Source organism: Marmota flaviventris, chromosome 20, assembly GCF_047511675.1.
Source record: "Marmota flaviventris isolate mMarFla1 chromosome 20, mMarFla1.hap1, whole genome shotgun sequence".
In the NCBI taxonomy this organism is placed as follows: Eukaryota; Metazoa; Chordata; class Mammalia; order Rodentia; family Sciuridae; genus Marmota; species Marmota flaviventris.
Window position 1 is genome coordinate 20,938,995 of NC_092517.1, and position 22,121 is coordinate 20,961,115.

The 22,121-nt window shown below is 43.7% G+C and overlaps 1 protein-coding gene across 2 annotated transcripts in view; it reads left to right on the top strand.

Moving 5' to 3' along the window:
- The first annotated feature begins 5,772 nt into the window (after positions 1 to 5,772).
- Positions 5,773 to 22,121, top strand: part of LOC139703015 (zinc finger protein 665-like) — a 30,800-nt gene continuing 14,451 nt past the window's right edge. The window contains exon 1 of one of the 2 annotated variants that reach the window (XM_071605880.1): positions 5,773 to 5,880. In XM_071605880.1, the coding sequence (XP_071461981.1) occupies positions 5,878 to 5,880 (3 nt within the window). In that variant the 5' untranslated portion in view covers positions 5,773 to 5,877. Of the gene's footprint in view, positions 5,881 to 12,725; positions 12,763 to 22,121 lie in introns of those variants that run through there. The other variant, XM_071605881.1, reaches the window with a different exon arrangement.

The following is a 22,121-nucleotide window of genomic DNA, read 5'->3' on the forward strand; positions in this document are numbered from 1 at the left end:
CAGGAGCCACCAACCCTCAAAGCAAGAAAGACCTGGGAGAGCAGGCAGGAAATGTCACTCACTGTTCAGAGCAGAAAGCCAGACCTAAGGACCCTGTGTAACCATCTGGCACACAACGGCAGTGACAGAGCTGTCCTGGATCAATATCCCCTGACGCCTGGCACATCAACACATGAATGGATAAAGGAATGATTGTATATATATATATACACACACACACACACACACACACAATGGAATATTACTCAGCCATAAAGAAGAATGACCTTATGACATTCACCACTCAATGGATGGAAACTATGGCGCTAAGTGAAACAAGCCAACCCCCAAACAACCAAAGGTGGCCTGGTTTTGAGGATACGTGGAGGCCAAAATCACAATAAAGGAGGGAGGGAAAGAGGAGAAGTTCACAGGAGATTCGCCAAAGAAGCATAGAAGGAAGGGAGCAGAGATGTGAATAGGAAAGACAGCAGAATGAATCAGTTTCCTGCGTATGCACAGGAAAGTACATAAGTGAATTCCACCATCACGCCCACCCCCCGAGAAGGGGATTCCTAAATAGAATAAGATATGTCCTATGCTAGTATGATTTTTATCAAATTGGATTCTACTGTCATGTGTAATTAAGAATAAAATAAAATACCGAATAGGAACATGAAACCAAATGGATGGTATCGTGGCCACAGGGTGCATTCTTTAGCGGATTAGTGAGTATATATTCATTTATGGGCAAGTCTACGGAGTTACCTAGAGAATTAGAAAAATCTCGAATCAGCTTTCCTGGATTCACAATGAAACCCCCAGTATTTTTTTCCCTTGAAGAGACACACCCTCGAGCCCCTCTTAACAATCTCCCACCCCCTGATATTTGGGGAGCAAGACCCAGAGCTCTCTTTTGAATCACATCTGCTCTGGTTGGGATCAAGACCAGCAGGCAGGGGTGAGCGGTTAGGAATGCTGATTTTTCTTTTCTTTGTAAAGTGCAGAGTGTCCAATTGCGACTGATGTAGGAAGGCAGGTGAGCACCCCCCGTCCTGGGATCCAGGCGAGGAGCCCAGACCAGACAGGGCCCAGGTTGGCCTTGGTCTGTGCAAGGCTGCCATCATGTGGCCGCCGCAGGTATTTCTCTCTCTTAAAAAAAAAATACTGTCCAGGGAGCCAGGGCGCCCAGGGGCAGCTGGGTTTGACCCAGGTCTGAGCTTTCTGATGTGTCTCTTCGGTGCAGATACCCTTATTCTGCCTCCAAGCCGAATTTGGGCTCAAAAAATGCAGATTGATTTCAGTTGAAGGAAAAAAATCAGGCTCTGAGGGTCCCATCCAGGTCCGAGTCTTCTCCAGGGCACCTGCTGAGCCTGATCTGAGCCTCCACCCAAGGGACAGAGGTGCATGGACCACTTCCTGAGAGGCTGAAAGGCCATTTCTGTTTGCATACTTTGGCACAGATCAAGAGAAGACAAGTCAGCCCCCCCCCCCCCCCCAAGGAATGCTTTGGGTGGGGGGGCTCTTCTTGTAGGAAGAGGCCCAGGTAATGAAGCTTGGAAGAATCCACCTCGAGGTCTTAGCGTTAGAACCCAACAGAACTTAGAACTCGGGTCACCAGGCACACACATTCCAGAGAGAGAGAGGGTTCTAGGCACAAAAGTGTCCAGAGCACGTTTACATGTTGACTCTGCCCTGACCCCAGACCCTTACAACTGCTTATTAGGAGACACCTACAGGTAAAAGGGAGCAGCCCAGAGAAGACCAATCCAGGCAAGTCCCCATCTGGGTTCCCTTCTGTGTGTGTATATGCAGGGGTGGGGGACATTAGTTGCAGGGGACCTACAAGGACAGAATTAGATTATTTCAGGACCTGGGTGGTAGGGCGGATATCTAATTATCAGATTCTAGTTTTTCCGACTCAAATATTTATCCAAAGACCTTATTCTGGGACCCAGGGGATGGAGGCCCTATATGCACAGATTCATCTCTATCTGATCTGAGTAGAAAACACTCCCACGGGAGTGTCCCCTGGGGAGGCAGCCAGGATGGTCAGGGGGAATTGTTGCCCTACATGGAAGGCAGACTCTTTGCAGAGCTCCCTGGAGACCGCCAAAGATCTTCTTGTTAATTCTGTCTCCTTGAAGGGAGAGAGCAAGGAAACCCACACCACCCACCGTGGTATATCTCTGGTCTGAGGTTGGCAGAGTCGTCTGGGGAAGGATCTCCCCAGGAAAGAACTGGAGATGCCCAGAATAGACCAGAACAGATACCCACGTTGGGGACTTCCCCTCATCTCTGTCTGAGAACTTTGACCCTTGAATGACCAATATGTCCATTCCCTTAAATGCTAACATCCTTACCAGGAAAATTTTGACACAAGAAGAGAGTGTTGTACAGACAAAGAGGCACAAGGAGCCTATGCTTTTTAAGACTGTGCCACACCACAAGTCTCTGTAGTCCCATCAGACAAGGAGCTGTGTCTTCTTCACCTGCCTGCAGAATATTCTAGTAAGAAATGTCTTTTCCTGCAGCAGGTCAGCCTTTCAGTGCGGTTGAAAGGTGATGGGATCCATCTGGACCTTCATTCAGCCAAGGGTCAGGGACAGTGTATGGGTGTCCTCCTGGGCTGCATCAGTGTCAACAGGGCTGTCGTAAGACAATGCCCCAGATAGGGTCCAACGGACATTTATTGGTCCTAATAATAGAATTCGTGTATCAAGGTGCTGGCTGGAATGATTTCCTTTGAGGCCCGCTCTTTGGCATGTAGATTGGCATCTTGGGTCTCCATGTTTGGAGGGGACACAATTCAGCTGGTGACATAAACTAATCTCCTGCTGAACACAGACTCCCAGGGAATAGTGACCGAAGGGACACACACATAACCTTTTAATTGCTTCAGCCGGATTATATCACAGAAAGGCTGCTGAAGTCCCGTCATCACAAGAGATCTCTGTTTGTAGCTGCTTCTCTGCAGCCAAGATCCCCTGGGTGTTGGCAAGGAAGGGAATAAAATCATCCTTGTGGCAAATAAAATCACTCTGTTCTTATTTTTTTGTTTCCAATTTCCCCAACTGACAAGCTTGCGTTACCTCTCAGTTGATTGACAGCCATTTAGATTTTTTTTTTCTTCCCTGAACCATATGCAGATTGGGGTCTGTGATTGTGGTCTCCAAGCATTTGTGAGGAACCCGGGTGGGACAATGCAGGGGGAAATGAGGGTCAGGTCACTGAGATCTGGAAGCCAACCCTTTATTAGTGTGGCCATGATGCAGAGGGATAATTCCCAAAGTCTGAGCCCTGAGCACACTGGAGCGTCTACTTTTATACATAAGCAAGTGTGAGGCTCATCAGGGTCACAGAGTTGGGGCAATAGCATTGGGGGGTGCAATCGACAGTCCTTACATGGGTACAAGCTTTGTCAACCACCTAGGGACTCTGAGCTCATACCTGCTTAGGTACTTTTACTGCATTAAGACGAACAGGGGATTGTTCTGTCCCATGGCTTCGTCTCCTGTGGTTGTCTCTCTCGGGGACCTGTTAGCCACTGTGAGCCTCTATGGTTACAATGTCAGGGAGCACAGGTGCTGGTAGGAAGTGGGAAAAGACCACGGCCCCTCAGCTTTAAGTTCCCATTTTGCTTAACCACAGACAACTGTTTCTGAAGACGTCCCTCCCATGAAATAAAAACAGTCAAGTCAAAGGGACCTCCTGGGGTGTCTTCTCCAAGCTCTTTCTTCAAGATGGGGAAGGAACCGTATTTCTCCAGGTGGACATTTCCTCTATATTAGGATCAAACCAGACTTTGAGGAGCTCATGAGTGGATCGACCCTGATTCAACTTACTACATTTTCAATATCAACCTATATTTGGATGTGTAAAAGGGGGGGGATGTCATGAATTCTAGCAGGGGGTTTGCCCTTGATGTAAACTGAGTCAGGATTCCCTGGATCCTGAAAAGGGAAGCCCAAGAGGACTCAGATATATACGAGACGGTTCTGTTCCTATTATACTAGGTAACACATGGGACTGGATTGCATTTATATATACATCTCACAAGTCCTGCTTTTCTGAATAATTGTCACTTTGCAAGTGGGAAGAGAGTAAGGAATGTTGCAAGCGTCTTGTGATCTGGCGGAGGTGCTTTGGCTTTGCAGCCAGATACAGCTCATCCTGAATCCCAACCCCAGCTGCTTATTAGTTGTGGGACTTTGTCCACAGAAGGAAACAGATTTTACAAAGGGCCGAATAAGAAGTTTGTCTTTAGTGTATTTAAACAGCAGAGTCAAGGCTGTGGACAGAGAACAGGACATGTGTCCCCAGATCCCTGGGAACCCATCTTCCTTTGGGTGCCCACGTCTGCGAAGAGAAAGAGCCTGTGACCAACCCTAGGTGGGAAAGCCTTTTCTGATTGGAGCTCCCTGCTGTCACTCAGGTCTCTGCTGCTCTTTGGGCCTGGGGAGAAACCATGAGCAAGGAATTGTATCCCTCCCCTCTAGCACATAAAGGGGTTAAACTAAGGCTTACATCTTGGATGTAAGGGGACCCCCAGTTCTCAAATTTGGAACTTGGCTGCTGTGTTCAGATATGCTGGAGAGAGAGAGTCAGATTTGAGGGTGTCATTCAAAAAATACAAATACTTCATTACTAGTACTTAGTCACATAAAGGTAATATTATGGCTCTATGGGGTTATGTTATTAAAATCAATTTCAGCTGCTTCTTTTTTTAAATTCTTCTTATTTTTTTTTAGCTGTAGTTGGACACTATATATATATTTATTTATTTTTTATGTGGTGCTGAGAATGGAACCCAGGGCCTCACGCATGTGAGGCGGGCGTTCTACCACTGAGCCACAACCCCAGCCCTCAACTCTGTGTGTGTGTGTGTGTGTGTGTGTGCATGTATGTGAGTGTGTGTGTGGTGCTAGGGATCCAACCCAGAGCCTCGTGCCTGCCAGGCGAGCACTCTACCAACTGAACTATATATCACCAGCTATGTTTCTTCTTATTTTTTTTAAATTTTTCTTCTTATTTTTTTTTAAAAATTTCTTTTTTAGTTGTAGATGGACACAATACCTTTATTTTATGTATTTATTTTTTATGTGGTGCTGAGGATCGAACCCAGGGCTCTACTAGAAAATTCTAAATTACTCTTGTGCCTTATGTATTGTTTTCATTGGACATTGTTGCCATTTATTATTATTATCATTATCATTATTATTATTATTATTCGTTTTACTGACATTGTTGCTTTAGAGGGTTGCTTCCCAGTTCAAAGTTCAATGTATCTCCCAAGAAGACCAGAGAACAGAATAGTTAAATGAAAATTTTTACAGTAATTTTCATTTTTTAAAAAAAATTTTATGAATAACCTATAGACGTATAGAATCCATAGATTGAAAGGACCCACATATGCAAGGTTCAAGCCAATGTCCTGCTGGTTGGGCTCGATCCTCCTGCTGGGAGGAAATGGTGACTTAAAATAGCAGCAGCCTGAGGCTCTGGGGTGCAATTCCCAGGCCTCAAAAGAAAAAAGAAAAAAAAAAAAACGCAAGCTGCAGCCCAACCCTGCCATTCCGGCCTCCTTCTTGCCTGGAGCGGATATCACCCTCCTGTCACTCAAAAAGGAGCCTCGCTGGGCTCGGGCTGGGAAGAACGATGACTGACGGACGCCCTGTCCAATCAGAAGCCCCCGTGCTGAGCGCTGTCCAATCCTGAGCGCAGCCAGCGGAGCAGGGGGGCGGGCTTCCGCGCGCTGGGCCCAGGGCCTTCCTCCGAGTCCGCCATTCCTGCCGCTGGGCTCCGGGCTTCCCTCCGTGCGCCCAGGACCCCCGGGTGGCCTCTGCCGTGCAGAGGCCGAAGCTCCCCAGGGCAGGCTTGGCTGCTGGGCACCAGGAAATGGTGAGTGGGCAGTGGCACCTGGAGCCTGCACGGGGAGGCTGGGGAGGGAGGCCGTCCGGCGGGACCGGCTGTGGCGGGAACCCGACCCGCGGCTCTCTGCGGCCACAGGCCTGAGCCCCTCGGGGACAGCGCCCCTCAGTCCCCCCTGGCCACCCGGGTGGGGAGCGTGACAGTGGCGGAGACCCCTCGCGGCCTCCCCATCCGGCTGCTCGGCCTCTTCCCGGGCTGGGGTGATTGACAGGTGAGAAGAGCCTGCGCGTGCCGCCTCCCAACGCTGGTTTTCCTGCAGCGGGGGGCAGCTGTGGGGCACAGGGTCCTCGGTTCGTCCTAACCGAGGCACTTTTCAGTTTTACTTCCTTTGTTTTCTTTTTTTTTTTTTGGGGGGGGGGGGCTAGAGGGTGCTTTACCCCTGAGCCACATCCCTGGGACTTTTTTTTTTTTTTTAAGATTTAATTAGAGTCCAGAGTGCAGCTAAGTTGCAGCGATTGGCCTTGTTATGGTTTGATGCATACCGACATCAATTGCATATTGCAATTCAGGGATCTCATTTGGACATGCCCAAGATTCACCTATGGATTTTTGTTTAATATTGTGATTATTGTAATAGGAAAGTTTCATCATATATATGTGTCAGGGGATGATCACGACTTCTTTTTCTTCTTACCATTGAAAGGTTTCTTGGCTAGATTTACATATATTTAACTTGGTGGATGAATTTGGGAAGCTTTGGTTCCTTTCATTCAAAACAGACTGATTTTTTTTTTTCATTAGTGCATCATAGTAATGCATAATATTCAGGCTCATTTTCTGGTTGAATCCTAGAAGCATGGAATATCATTTGCTCCACTTCAGTGTGCAGTACATCCCTTTTCTCTCTCCTCCTATCTTCCTCTGTCTTCTATTTATTTAGAGTTTTTAAAACTACTGCTTTAGGGCCTGGGGTAGTGGCTCAGTGGTAGAGCGCTTGCCTAGCATGTGTGACGTACTGGGTTTGATTCTCAGCACCATATACAAATAAATAAAATAAAGGTCCATCAACAACTAAAAAATATTAAAAAAACCCTACTGCTTTATAGATGCACATAGAGGTAAACATCACTGTGATGTAGTCATATATGTACATAGATTTTTTTTTTTTAAATTTTTTTAGTTGTCAATGGACCTTTTACTTATTTATTTATCTCTGTGCGGTGCTGAGGATCGAACCCAGGGTCTCCTGCATGCCAGACAGGCGCTGTACCACTTAGCCACAACTCCAGCCTGACATGGTTATTTTGAGGGCAAAATATTGTAAGTTACTTTTGGGGAAAAAAATTATCTTTATAATGATGAGTTTTATCATCTCTACGTGGGCTGGGTCACTGAGTCTTTTATGTGCTTCTTGTGATTTTATTTTCTCATAAGTGCATTTAATCTTTTTAAACCTGTGTCCATGGGGAACACCACACGCATATGGCACCTATGTAAAACCTAAATATGGTGTTTTATACTGTTTTTTTAAACTGGATATATTGTGACCAAAAATATAGCTGGCCCCTAGTGACCATTTTTCCCCACAGTTCATTATTCATGACTTCCAAAGGCACATTCTCTTGGACCAGCCCTGGGTTTCACGTGTCTGGATGAGTCCTGCTGTGTTCCTACCTGTCATTGTGGTCAGATGTGCTGCAATTTCAGTGTGTCTCTGTTTCTGTGGGGGAGTATCATGGATCTTTATTAGCAACTATAGTTTCCACTGACAGATAATAATCACCTCATCTCCCTCTTGAGTTTACAAGACTAAATTTGTTTCATATCTTCGTCAATACTAATTCTGTCTAGGGTGGGATTTCATTTAACATTTCTCTGATTTCTAAAGATGTTGAATTTTTTTTTTTTTTTTTATGATTACTGAATACTTCGACGTCTCCTGTATAAATTGGCAGTTTGTTTCTGGCCTGCGTTTCCTTTGTGATTTCTGGTTTCAAAGATTAGAAAAGAGATCCTAAGAGGCAGGTGGGGTTTGAGTTCAGGGAAAAAAAAAAAATGGATTTACTTTTGATGATTAAAAAAAAAAATTATTTCCCTTTTTTTCTTCTCCTGGGTTATGTATTGTAGGTTTCTTGTCTGTTCTATTTTTGGAGGTTAAGTGAAATTCTAGTTCATATTTATTTTTACAAATAGTTACCTATTTTTTTTTTTTTTTTCAATATCTTGTAAGCCCTTTAGATGATTTTCTTCCTTGAGTCAGACTTGGACTCTGGGCCTGGGTTTTGCTGTTTTCTATAGTCTCCAAGTGTTTGCCCCATCAGGAGTCTGCCTGGAGATCTCTGTTTCTCAAGAGTTCCTTTAACATGAAAGAAGATAAAGCAGTTTATCTTCCCAGTTTTTCTGGGCTGTCTTCTCTAGGCACTCTCTTCAATATGGGGGAGAAATTACTATTTCTCCAGACTGACCTCCCCTATACCTGGAGCAAGCCAGCCCCTGTGGACCTTTGAAAATCCACGAGTTCTGTCTCGGGGTGGTTCTGTGTGTGCTGAGGAGATGCCATTTGATGTCAGGACACCCGTGTTCTCTCATCTTTACAATGGGGATAGTTTTGGAGGACACAGGTGGACAGTGCTGTCACAGGAGCCTACTAATACCTGTCTGCTGTGGCCCCCAGCTGATGACACAGCTGTAGACACCAGGCAGATACTCATTGTTTAAGTACCACCAGCCACTCAATGGATTTTCTTCCAAAATCTTGTAATGACCTTGACACTGCAGCCCCCCACCCCGCCATGTCATCCATGTATACAGATATAAAGGTTAAGTTCTCCTTGTCTGAATTCCAGATTCCAGTTCTTAGGTGATTCAAGGTGGTGCATCTAACTGGGTGATTCTCCTTGTCCTGCTTTTACTCTGTGTCCCCAATAAGAGTTCTCTGCTTTTAGAGGCAGAAAGGAATATATATAATACATAGTATATAATACATAGTACGTCATAGATAGTATAGAATATATAGTATGTAATACATAGTATATAATACACAGCATATAATACATAGTATATAATACATAGTACATAATGCATAGTACATAATGCATAGTACATAATGCATAGTATAAATACATAGTACATAATGCATAGTATAAATACATAGTACATAATACATGTACATAATGCATAGTATAAATTCATAGTACATAATACATAGTATATAATACATAGTATATAATACACAGCATATAATACATAGTGTATATAATACATAGTACATAATACATAGTATATAATACATAGTATATAATACATAGTACATAATGCATAGTATAAATACATAGTACATAATACATGTACATAATACATAGTCATAATGCATAGTACATAATGCATAGTATAAATACATAGTACATAATGCTTAGTATAAATACATAGTACATAATACATGTACATAATGCATAGTACATAATGCATAGTATAAATTCATAGTACATAATACATAGCATATAATACATAGTACATAATGCATAGTACATAACATATGTACATAATGCATAGTACATAATGCATAGTACATAATTCATAGTACATAGTGAATAGTACATAATGCATAGTATAAATACATAGTACATAATACATGTACATAATGCATAGTACATAATGCATAGTACATAATGCATAGTACATAATACATGTACATAATACATAGTACATAATGCAGAGTACATAATGCAGAGTACATAGTGCATAGTACATAATGCATAGTATAAATGCATAGTACATAATACATAGTACATAATGCACAGTACATAATGCATAGTACGTAGTGCATAGTACGTAATGCATAGTATAAATACATAGTACATAATACATAGTATATAATACACAGTACATAATGCATAGTACATAATATATGTACATAATGCATAGTACATAATGCATAGTACATAATGCATAGTATAAATACATAAGTACATAATACATGTACATAATGCATAGTGCATAGTACTTAATGCATAGTATAAATACTTAGTACATAATGCATAGTATATAATGCATAGTATAAATGCATCGTACATAATACATAGTACATGATACATAGTATATAATACATAGTACATAATACATAGTATATAATACATAGTACATAATACTACATAATACATAGTATATAATTCATAGTGTATATATATATAGTATATAATATGTAGTATATACACATGTACTGTGTTTATGTATGTGTGTGCATAGTACATGTATAGTACGTACAGTATATATGCACTATCGTATGTGTATATATGCACATGAACATATAGCATGTGTTATATATGTATACTATGTGCACTATATACGTAGACGATAGTATATATACATAAACTATACATATATGTATGGTACACAGTACTACATATGCACACACATAGAAATCCTGCTGTTTGGAATATGTATCGCTAACCAACTCCTAAAATAATAAGAAAAGGTGTATGAGTCATGTGGTGTGGTGGAGGTATTTGGGCTTTCCATTTAAACCCAATTCATTTTATTATTTGTTATTTATTTATTTTGGGGGAATTAGGGAATGAACCCAGGGGTGCTTAACTACTCAGTAACACCCCCAGCCCTTTTTCATATTTTATTTGGAGACAGAGTCTCAGCTAAAGTTGCTTAGGGCCTCGCTGTGGCTGAGGCTGGCTTTGATCTCGTGTTTGTCCTGCCTCAGTGTCCCCCAGAACCACTGGGGTTTCAGGCACGTGTCACCACAACTGGGGATACCTTCTTAGTAATTGAAGGGACTTTGGTCACGGATGAAGGAAATGTCACAGACTGGCCGTTAGGTCCAAGGCCAAATTACAGAATGAGGAGTTTAATGCATTTAAGTGATGGTCTCAGAGCTGTGGGTAGACCTGAAGACATGGGCCCCGCCATCTTCTTTTCCTGCTGTCTGAGACCTGGAATGAAGGGGACCAGCATTTGGTGGGGAAAACCAACTTCTGGAAACTTTCTGGTTAGAGCTTCCTGTTCCCACCCAGGGCAGTGTCTCTGCTGTTCCTTGGACCTGAGGAGAAATACTGGTAAAACTGTACCCCTCACCTCCAGCATAGGAAGGAGCAGTTGGGACCTTCATCTCCCCAAGGTCGGAGGGACCACAGCCCTGAAATCTGGGATGTGGTTCTGCGAACTGAGATATCGGGAGTCTTGATGTGTCACTTCTGAGGGGACAGTTCCAGCAATATTTACTTTTTTAAAGTAATATTTTATTGATCACATAATTGGGTTGTTCCCCTGATGGTTATTCTGGGTTATGATACTAAAATCACTTTCCACTACTTATTTTTTATGTGAATACTAGAAAAATTTTGATGACCCCGGGCCTCTCACCTTCTTACTACTGGACATGGCTGCCCTAGGAGATTGCTTCCCAGCTCAGTGGCCCCTCTGTGTCCACAAGACTGTGTCCTTCTGACCTCATCCTTTCCAGCATTTGGTGTCACCTCCTGTCGCTCAAACACAACACTCACTAGGCTCAGCCTGAGAGGGTCAAGATATAAACCGTGTCCACTCAGGACTCCGTAGGCCAGATCCAGCACATGTCCAGGGACAAGGGACAGGCTTTGGCCACCTGATGTGGCTTTTGTCTCTGGAGCCGGCCAGCGTTGGGATCCGTCTCTAGGCCCCTCTTTCTGTTCCGTGGACCTGGTTTGCTCTGCTGTGCAGGTGCTGGGAGATCTACAGGGAGAACACTGGGCCCCTCAAAAAACAGTCAGTGTGAGTGCACGGTGGCTCCCTGAGACGGGGGCTGCTTGTCATTGGCTGGACCGACTGCAGTAGGGACTGGCAGTTGTGGTGGTCTGGACTCCCTGGGGTAATCAGGTAATCAGCTGAGCAGTGGGAAGATCATTGGAATCACAACTCCACGTGTTCTCTTCTTGCCTGAGGGGTGCCATGGTCTGCAGGGTCTCAGTTTTTCCTTCCCTGTGAGCTGGCTGTGCTTTCTTTTTTGTGGGGGTGGGGATGCTGTGGATTAAACCCGGGGTCCTTCATTACTGAGCTTCATCCCTGTTCTTTTAATATTTTTTTTTTTTTTTTTTTAAATTTTGAGACAGATGCTGAGTCTGGCCTTGGACTTGTGCCTCAGCCTCCCGAGTGGCCGGGATTACAGGTGTGGGCCTCCTGCCTGGGTCCCCCTGAATGTTCTAAATGTAAGGGAAGCAAAATGTCAGATCCAGAACCCCGTCTCCCAGCCTGAACCTTTATACATCTGTCAGAATGTTCCTAAAATTCCAGCTCCCTCTCACATTCCCAATGACAGTGTCCTCTCCGCACAAGACTGTCAACCATTTGTATCCCCTGCTACATTTCAAACGGGCACAGAATTTTTTTTTTTTAATTGTTTAACCCAGAACTAGATGAACCTTTTTAAGGCATTTGTTTGGGCTGGGTACAGTGGCACACGCCTGTACTCCAGAGACCCATGTGGCTGAGGCAGGAAGGTTGCAATTTCAAGGTCAACCCTAGACGTTTAGGTAGACTGTGGGCAAGTTAAAAAAGACCTGGCTCAAAATTTTTAAAACAAGGGCTGGGGATAGAGCTCAGATTTAACACGACCCTGTGTGAAGTCCCCAGTACTATAGAAAAATAAAAAGCAAAATATTGGCTTTCTGTAGATGAGCATTGCACGTGAGAAAAAAGTAGAGGAGAATCACTGGATCTTTGCAAAAATGTGTGTGTAGGTGTCATTTTTTTGCCTGTCCCAGGCCGGACACCTTGTCAGAATGTCTTTGGGCTGAGAGTCCCCCTAGTGGACTTTATGTCCCAGGGGTCTCATGCCCTCTGTGATATTTCCCTGGTCCTGTGTTTCGGAACAGCCTGACATGAGGATCCCACACCTGGCACATCTGAGGTCTCTTGCAGTGTCCAGTGAGTGTCCCCCTTGGTCCTCTCCTGTTGTAGAACAGTCTAAGTTTAGGGAGTGTGTTAGCTTTCAGAGAGCTCTCAGGCTATTTTAAAAATGGCTGTTATTAAAATTTATATTCTAGCCCCCTGTGAGCGGGTCTCTTGCTCCATATCCATGTCATTGGAGGACTAGTTTCTTCACCTGTTTGATAGGACCCTTTCCCACAGCTGGGCTCAGGCTGCAGAAGGCCTCCTACTTGGCTGGTGACTGAATTCCTGATGCAGTTGGTTAGAACCCAGGCTGCCTGGGCTCACTGCAAGAAGGTGGTGTGAGCCTATTCTAGAAAGAAACGGGGCGCTGTGGTTTTGACCCCTTCTGCTTCACTCCTGGTGGGGATTGTAGCCCAGGGAAATACTCAGACATCCATGTGAAGCCCCTCCTTTGTGATCCAGGGAGATTTGCACATGCACATTGCCATTGCTCCCCAAACGTCCAGGTTTAGGATGTAGTGCATTGGATAGAAAAAAGTGAAGGTCCTTAACTTTAACTCTCAGTGCCTAAGCAAGTTCCTATGGGAAGAACTGGTTAGGTCTGGAGCTGGGAGAGAGGGCTCAGGCAGTGTGGAACTCCCATCTGGGCTGCCAGGGTGGGCGGTGTGTCCCCTGTTAGCTCTTTGGTACTGGCAGGACAGAAGACTATGTTGGCAAATCCCTTCCAGGGAGGAACTGGGACCCCCTGAGATTTCACTCCTCCTCCGCCCTGGTCCTGGGGAATCAAGTCCATGGGTCTTTCATGGCCACAGGAAAACACCACTTTTCCCCTCTGGTCTTGATGGTTGTGTGTATATATATATAGTCCCTTCCTCTCTGTGCACCAGGTAAATTAAGATCCAAACTATAAGAAATTTAGCATTAGATATGCTCTGTTCATGATTGCAGTCAGTCCTCCTATCCACTGTGTGGCACTGGATTGGGGTATATTGTCCCAGTTGTGTGGCACATTGCTCAAGTACACAGCCCCCAGAACCTTCCCTCTTAACATGTGCTTTTGGGGGTGCTGGGGTATGACCCTAGTACCTCACATCGTCTGCACCCAAGCTCTGCCAGTGTTCTGCACCTCCAGGTCTAATACCTGCCTTGATGTCGGGTTGTATCGTTCACGCGTACCAATTGCTTTTCTTGATATGGTTGTATTTGTGTGAACCTTTTTTTTTTTTTTAATATTTATTTTTTAGGTCTAAATGGACACAATATCTTTATTTTACATTTATGCGGTGCCGAGGATTCGAACCCAGTGCCTTGTGCATGCTAGGCGAGCGCTCTACCGCTGAGCCCCAACCCCGGCTCCATGTGTGGACCCTTTTATTGCAATGATCTAGGGGCTGGGGCTGGGGCTCTGGGGCAGAGCACTTGCCTGGCACGTGTCAGGCACTGGGTTCCATCCTCAGCACCACATAAATATAAATATGTAAAAAATAAAGGTATAAAAATGACTTGTAGATACATATGGCTGTATCTGTGGAATCTGCTCTGTGTTGGGATTCCGTGATCTTTAAATTACTGCAGTGCCATAGTTTTATAACATAGACTAGTGCCAGGTAATGAGAGCTGATTGATCAGAGTTCATGGCTAATTTCATATCTATTTTAACTTTCCAGCAGAATTTTAGAACTTGTTCCTTTGGTTCCCGATTCAATTAAAAGTAAAGTATGCTGGAATTTTGATGAGGTCTTACTCTAGATCAACTTGGGGGAAATGGTCATGTTTCTTTTTATGGTTATTTTCCACGTTTAATGCTTGTTTTATTAACATTTTATGATTTTCATTTTGTACAGTTATATTTCCAAAACAGTTGGCAAAGTAAAAACAACAAAAACCAAACCCAAATCATGTCTGTGTGGTGGAAGGATGAAAAATTCCAGTAGAGTTATCCCAAAGCGTAATTGAAATATTGGCTCCGTGTCTAAAGGACATAGTGGCTGGTCTCTTCAATTCTTGAAGGCAGAGTTTCTGTTATAATTAACCGATTCTTTTTTTTTTTTTTAAATTATTTATTTATTCTAATTATTCTATATGACAGCAGAATGCAGTTCAGTTCATTGTACACAGATAGAGCCCAATTTTTCATGTCTCTGGTTGTACACAGAGTCACACCATTTGGATCTTCATACACGTACTTGTGGTAATGATGTCCATCTCATTCCACCATCTTTCATACCCCCTTCTGCCCCCTCCCTTTCCCTCCTTCCCCTTTGCCCCATCTAAAATCCCTCCATTCCTCCCATGCTCCCCCATTCCCATTATGGATCAGCTTCCACCTATCAGAGAAAACATTCGGCCTTTGTGTTTTGGGGATTGGCTAACTTCACTTAGCATGATATTCTCCAACTCCATCCATATACCTGCAAGTGCCATGATTTTATTCTCTTTCAGTGCTGAGTAATATTCCACTGTGTACATATACCACAGTTTCCCCACCCATCCATCTACTGACGGGCATCTGGGTTGGTTGCACAATCTAGCCATTGTGACTTGTGCATTCTTGATGAATTATCATTGTCTCAATGGCAGGGGACTTCCTGAGAGGTTTGTCCTGAGTTCCACTGCAGCCCGTTTCATGATGAGGGCGACATGGATTGTCTTGAATGACAAGAGCAGTCGTGTGTGGCCTCGTGGTGTTTCCGTCAGAGATGGACTTCGCGTACATAGTGCCCGAAGCCAGTGGCCTGGGCGGGTACCAGTCTGTGCCATCTGGATTCTCATCATTACACCCAGATGTTTGGAAATTGGCAGAGTCATCTTAGAGTGAGTTTTCCAGAATGTGTTCCCATCAAGGGAGACACGTGTAGACGTGTCTATATGTGCCACTCTGTGGTGTGTCATTGACGTCGTTCTTACCTGTCACATTTCCCAGGGCTCTTTCAATTTCAGGTGACACTGGTGATTCTTTCTGTTCATTTTCAATATTTGCTAACTTTGCTCTTTGGCTGAGGACTTCCTTGACTCTTATTTTTATAAAATAGACTTTTTGCAAACAATTCAGATGCACAATTCGCTGAGAAATTCTTCCTTCTTTTCTGGGTGCACTGACTGAAGTCTGTCTGTCTCCCTTTTGAACCTCAGCTTTAGACAGATCCCTTTTCTTGCAGCCTTGGAGGTCAAAGTCACCCACAGTGACCTGGATACACCTTAGGAACACCCTAAACCCATGGGAAGGGTGCTCCTGCTGGTACCCAGATTCTGTCTCCTGCCCGCTGGGTGACCTCCTTCTCTTCCTCTGCGTCCCTCTGCTCACCCCCTGGCCCTCACAGGTCTTCCTCAGCTCCTCCCCTTGCTCCTTGTCCCCTCCTGCCCAGCTTGCCTGACCCTTCACTTCTCACCCAGCCCTTGGCATTGATGGACCGTGACCTCCTGGCCTTGTCTGAGGTGGCCCTGGGGCCAGGTTGGGTCTGGTGTGGACTCTGGCCCCAGTGTCCAGATGGAAGGGTCCTGCGCTGCAGCTGGGGGGTCTTTCCCAGTGGTCAGGAGGCAGTGGTGGGGCAGAAAGAGACCCCCATAGCTTCTCTCCCACTCTGTCTTGGGGAGGAATTCGTGGTCCATGAAATGAGCCTGGGTAGGTAGCACCACGCCATGCCCCAGAGTGGCTCTGCCTTTGACCTGGCCACCGGGGGACCTGGCCATTCCCATCACTCACATCTTGGTGGCCATTAGTCTTCTTGTGTGTGTGTGTGTGTCTGTCTGTCTGAGACAGAGATTTTTTTTTTCCTTCCTGGTGAGTATACAGCAGTCTCTGCTGGCTTGGATTTTACCTTCCTTAAACAGTATAGCTCGATACTCACATGTGTATTCATTTACATATTTATTTGTTATTTGAATGTGTCTTCCTCTGTGAAATCTGTTTTGAAACTTCTCATCCGTGTTGTCCTCTGTTGGGACGTCTTCCCCACCCTCCCCCAAATAAATGGACAGTACTTTGAATATTCTGCACTATAAGCACTTTATTAGAAATGTGAACTAGAAACATCTCCCACTCCAGATCTGACCTTTGAACATGGGACACACAGTGACTCAAAATGACAATTGTAGGATTTTTAAGTTTTTCCATTTTTTGGTACCAGGGATTGAACTCAGGGGCTCTCGACCCCTGAACCCCATCCCCAGCCCTGTTTTGTACTTTATTGAGAGACAGGGCCTCACTGAGTTGCTTAGGGCCTCACCATGGCTGAGGCTGGCTTTCAGCTCACGATCCTCCTGCCTCAGCCTCCCTAGCGGCTGGGATGACAGGTGTGCGCCACTGGGCAGAGGACAAAGTGGAATTCACAGAGGCAAAGCCCTGGAGATTTACATGGTGCAATCTTGGAAAGAAGAAGCCACAGAATCCAAACCTGGAGTGCTTCTGAACCCCAGAGATTGCAGGTAAATGCCAGAGCTCACACACGTGGTGATGGGGTCAGCAGGGTCCGCTCACAGGATGGAGGTCACAGTAACAGGGTTGATCTAGTCGACCTGCACCTGAGAGAGTTTCCCAGAACCTGGTTAAAGGCAGAGCTCGATCCTGCTACCTGAACAGGGCTTTGTCCCCTGCTCTGCCTCTGTATTCGACTCTGTCCACTGAGCATCTTAGGTTTGCTGATCTCTGAGTTTTCTCACGTTTTGAGGCAGTGTCCTGTGCAGCTCTGTCCCACTGTTTTGGGTCCCATCCCCTGTCCTGCATCGGTGTGCTGGCCCAGGGTGCCCCGCCTTTCTTCCTTTCGTTGTCCTTGGAGGGGCTGCCTTTTCTGAAATTCTGGCAAATTCCGTGAGCAAGGAAAGGCTCAAGCAATTCTATGTGTGATTTTTTTTTCCCCCAGTGGCAAAGTGAAATGTATTTTTTTTCCTGCAATTAAATTTATTTACATGCAGTGCTGAGACTCAAACCCAGTGCCTCACACGTGGTAGGCAGGTGCTCTACCACTGAGCCACCACCCAGCCCCAACATCACTACCTAGTCAGAAGCTGCAGTGCCCTGGTCACAGAGTGTCTCCAGTCTAAAGTACCAAGCCTCTTTGGAATGTGAACTGGGTGTTAGGCCCTAAAGAACCTTCCGCCCTTGGCCTTAGACCACCTGTCATCATTCACACCTTAACAAACATTCTGAACTAAACACAGCACGGTTTCTATTCGCATTGAACCACCCTGATCTACAGAATGGGAGGTTTGATGCTCACATCAATTTTCTGATAATGCTTCTTGTAGTTTTGGAAGTTGATTTATTTTTGGAGATTGGGTTACTTCCTCAATTTGGAGATTGGGTTACTTCCTCAGTTCTACCTCCTACTAGATTGAGAGCAGAAAGGTTTGCTTTCTCGTGTGTCTGTCATCCTTTGGGCCTGGGGACATGTGTTTGTGGCAGCTTGTTGTCTGGGTTTGTGACTTGTAGGGACTACGGTTGGCTGAGGATCTCACCAATATTTTTGCCTTGATCAAGGTAAAGGGGTGTTGGAACTTGCTTCTCTCTCTTACTGTCTCGTCTGTGGTTTTTCCCAAATGAGGCCTGAGATAGAAGTATCTCTGAAGTGGATATTTTCACGGTAGGAATTCATCATAAGCTATTAGAAGCTGTAGGTGAGCTCAGAAAAGTAACAAGATTCGAGATCCGTCAGTTGTTTCTGTACATGAGAAAATAAAGACACAAAATGAAATTAAAAACAATCTTAGTGACAATCATATCAAAAGCAGAATACTTAGGAATAATTTTTAGAAAGTTGTGGAAACCTGAACATTGAAATCTAGAACACATGGCTTCTTTTTAGAAGATCTAATAACATCCCTAAATCCCATACTTCTTTTTGGGGGCTTTACCTTTGTCACAGAAGACACATGAGAATGTAAACTGTGCAGTGGGCGCACTTTTCAAAGGTGATCACGGGCAGGACCACCTCACTTGCATTCGACCACCCAAGTCCACACCAAGTGCTCAAGATGCAGCTTGCTTGCAGAGAATGTGCATGTCAGGGGCCCTCTGGGGGTCCCCTGGCAGAACTCCATGACAGCCTGGGTAATGTAACATGACCTCCTGGACACTCCAGATCAGTTGAGTGTGTGACAGGTACAAAGAATCAACATGTTGTTATCTCATTGACTAATAAAGTAAAAGACACATAATCTCTCTTTTTTTTTTTTTTCAAGCTTTGGATTGCTTCTTTTAAGTTTGATAAAATTGGGCCGAAGAACAGTTTCCTATATTTTTTTGTTGTTTCTTTGGGTGTAGGAATTTAAGTTGTGTAACAGTGAGTTTAGCAATACATACACAGGGAAAAAAAATCAGTGGTAGAGCCGAGCAAATAATTAATATGTCTATCAGAAAGTGTATTATATATTCATCATGGCGTATCACCCAGACATGAATAAAAATAAAATCCTGGAATGTTAAGGAAGATAGATGGAATTGAATGCATGAATGTTTATATAATTGTATGTATACAAATATGTATATATTTATATAATAACTCTATATAAATAATATATATCTGTAATTTACATATATATATCTTATAGATGTAATATGTATTCGTTGTTTTATATGCAGGGTGGTTTTTTTTGATGGACATTTAGATTGTTTTCAGGAAATGGCGATTGAGGAGAGGGCCACAGTGAATTTGGGAGTGCAGATAGTCCTAAAGATGGATTTCATTTCCTTTCGTGGTGGTCATGGTCACTGTGGGTGGTCAGCCTGAGCGCAGTGAGGGGTGCCTAGAAAGTTGGTATAGACCACCTCTGGTGTGTCTTGAGTGTGTTTCCAGAGGCGAGTCAGGAGGCAGGGGGAAGAGCACATACACATTTATGCATTCTATCAATTCTGTTTTTCTTAAGGACCCTGGATAATCCAGGCATATGCTCAGAAAAATATCTGAGTCATATGGTATTTCTAGTTTTAATTTCTTGAAAAACCCCATATTTTTTTAAAAAATATTTTAAAATTGTTGATATACCTTTATTTATTTATTTATTTTTTAGTTTTAGGTGGACACAATATCTTTATTTTAGTTTTATGTGGTGCTGAGGATCGAACCCAGTGCCTCATGCATGCTAGGTGAGCGCTCTACCACTGAACCCCAGCCCAATAGATTTTATTTTATTTATTAATTTATCTATATGTGCTGAGATTTGAACCCAGGGCCTCACACATGCTAGGCAAGCTTTCTACCATTGAGCCCCAGCCCAATAGACCTTTATTTTATTTATTAACTTATCTATATGCGGTGCTGAGATTTGAACCCTGGGCCTCACACATGCTACGCAAGTGCTCTACCATTCAACCACAACCCCAGACCCCCCATATTGTTTTTCATGATGTCTCTACTAGTCTATATTTCTAGCAAGAGTGCCCAAGTGTTTTCTGAAATAGAATTGTTTTTTTACAGTAATTTCAAAACAACAAAAAGATTACCTGCTCATTGCAGCACATGCTGTGTCTCAGGTATTTGGGAGGTTATTTTGGGAGAATCTCTTGAGCCCATGAGAGGTTCACCATAGAGGTCCATCTAAAAATATAATAAGATGTTCAGGAGTAAATCTCCCCAAACAAAAAAGTGAAAAAATTACATGATGAAAATGACACGACATATTTTAAAAATGAAAGATCTGAAAAAAGACGAGAAATCGAATGTTCCTGGATTTGGAAGTCAAGACGCCAGTCATTTCCATATTGATTTAAAATTCCAACGCAGTCACTATCAGGATCTCCGCCTGTTTCTTTATGGAAATTGACAGTCTGATTCTGAAATTCACAAGGAATCAATCACAAGGGCCCCCAAACAATCTTGAATGAAAAAAAAAAAAAAAAGGCAAACTTGCAGGACTCATGCTTCTTCTGTATTCCAAACTTGCCATAAATCCACAGTAATCAAGAGAGGATGGTACTGGCAGAAGGACAGAAATGTGGGATGATGGAATAGAACCAATAAACCCATTGTAAACTAACTTGAATGAATAGTTTCTGAACACGTGGTGCTGGAATATCAGATCTGTACATGCAAATAATTAACTTGGAGCCCAGTTCCATTCCATATATACAAGCTCAAAATGGGCCAAAGACCTAAATTAAGGAAATAATACTATGAAACTCAAAGGAAATATAAACTCAATTTCAGAGGCTATGGAGACAGAGCGGGTCCGCCATTCTGGTCTCTCCATTACACCTAAAGGAGACAGTGATCTGAGAGGTGAGTCACAAAATGAAAGGGAGGTGTCCTGGGAATGTGGTGAGACCTGGGAGAATCGAAGTTCCTGAGATGAACCCCAAGTTTGCCCTGTGGTTGGTTGGTGCTGTGGGTTCTGCAGGCAGAAAGATCTGGGTTTGAATTTCTAACCCTGCCCTTGAAGAGCACTGTGGTCTTGGACAAGTCACATGACTTCTGTGAGCCTCAGTTTCCTGGTCGGTCCAGTGGGGATGGTAATAATATCCACTCTATAGGATAAAAATTAAATGGGGGCATATAAAGGGCTGACTTCCCTGGCTGATGCACTCAACAATACATTGTAGTATGTGTTAAACGTGATTTTCTGGTTATAAGGGTTTTGGTACATCCCCTTTTACCCACGTTCTTTTATCATAATATGCCTTTGTTGATTTGATGCCTTATTAAATTTTAAGTTCCTTGAGGTTACATTGTTCTCAGCACCTAGCAAGATGTCTTGCACCCTCGTACTCTCTAAGAATCAGAACATGTTTACTTAATCAGTAAATCAGGCAGCCAGCCATTAGGCAATTCAGTTTTGTAAAAAAAAGTTTGAAGACTGTCACACTCAAATATGCATAAAATAAAAAGTATAAAAGCAAAAAATCACTGTGTCTAGGCCATGGATATAACTATCAAATTTGTGCTTTAATATGAATGTACACTAAAAACGAAGAAGAATAATTAACATTTTTTAAAGGTGGATGTGTTAGGAGTGGTTTGTAAATAGTGCTTCTGCTGTGTGACTCTCTCAGGGCACTGAATGTGTGGGTATCACCACAAAGGGACACTGTCACCTCTCTCAACCCTGGTGACACACAGGCTCGTTGAGTCTTGGCTGAGCTCCTGGATTACTATATTCCACTCCTAGTGTTGATCTCCCACTTTGGAGAGAGAAAGCTTGCCTGTCTCTCAGTGCCAAGGATAATTTTGTCATAAGCCACCCAGCCGTGAGCACAGTAGTTTTACATTCTCCTTGGATGTGGCTCAAGTGGTAACGCACTTGCCTGGCACGTGCCGGCCGCTGGGTTCGATCCTCAGCACCACATAAAAATAAAATAAAGATGTTGTGTCCACTGAAAACTGAAAAATAAATATTAAAAAAATTCTCTCTTAAAAAAATTGAAAGAATAAAATAAAATGAGCCTTATAAAATTCATATGG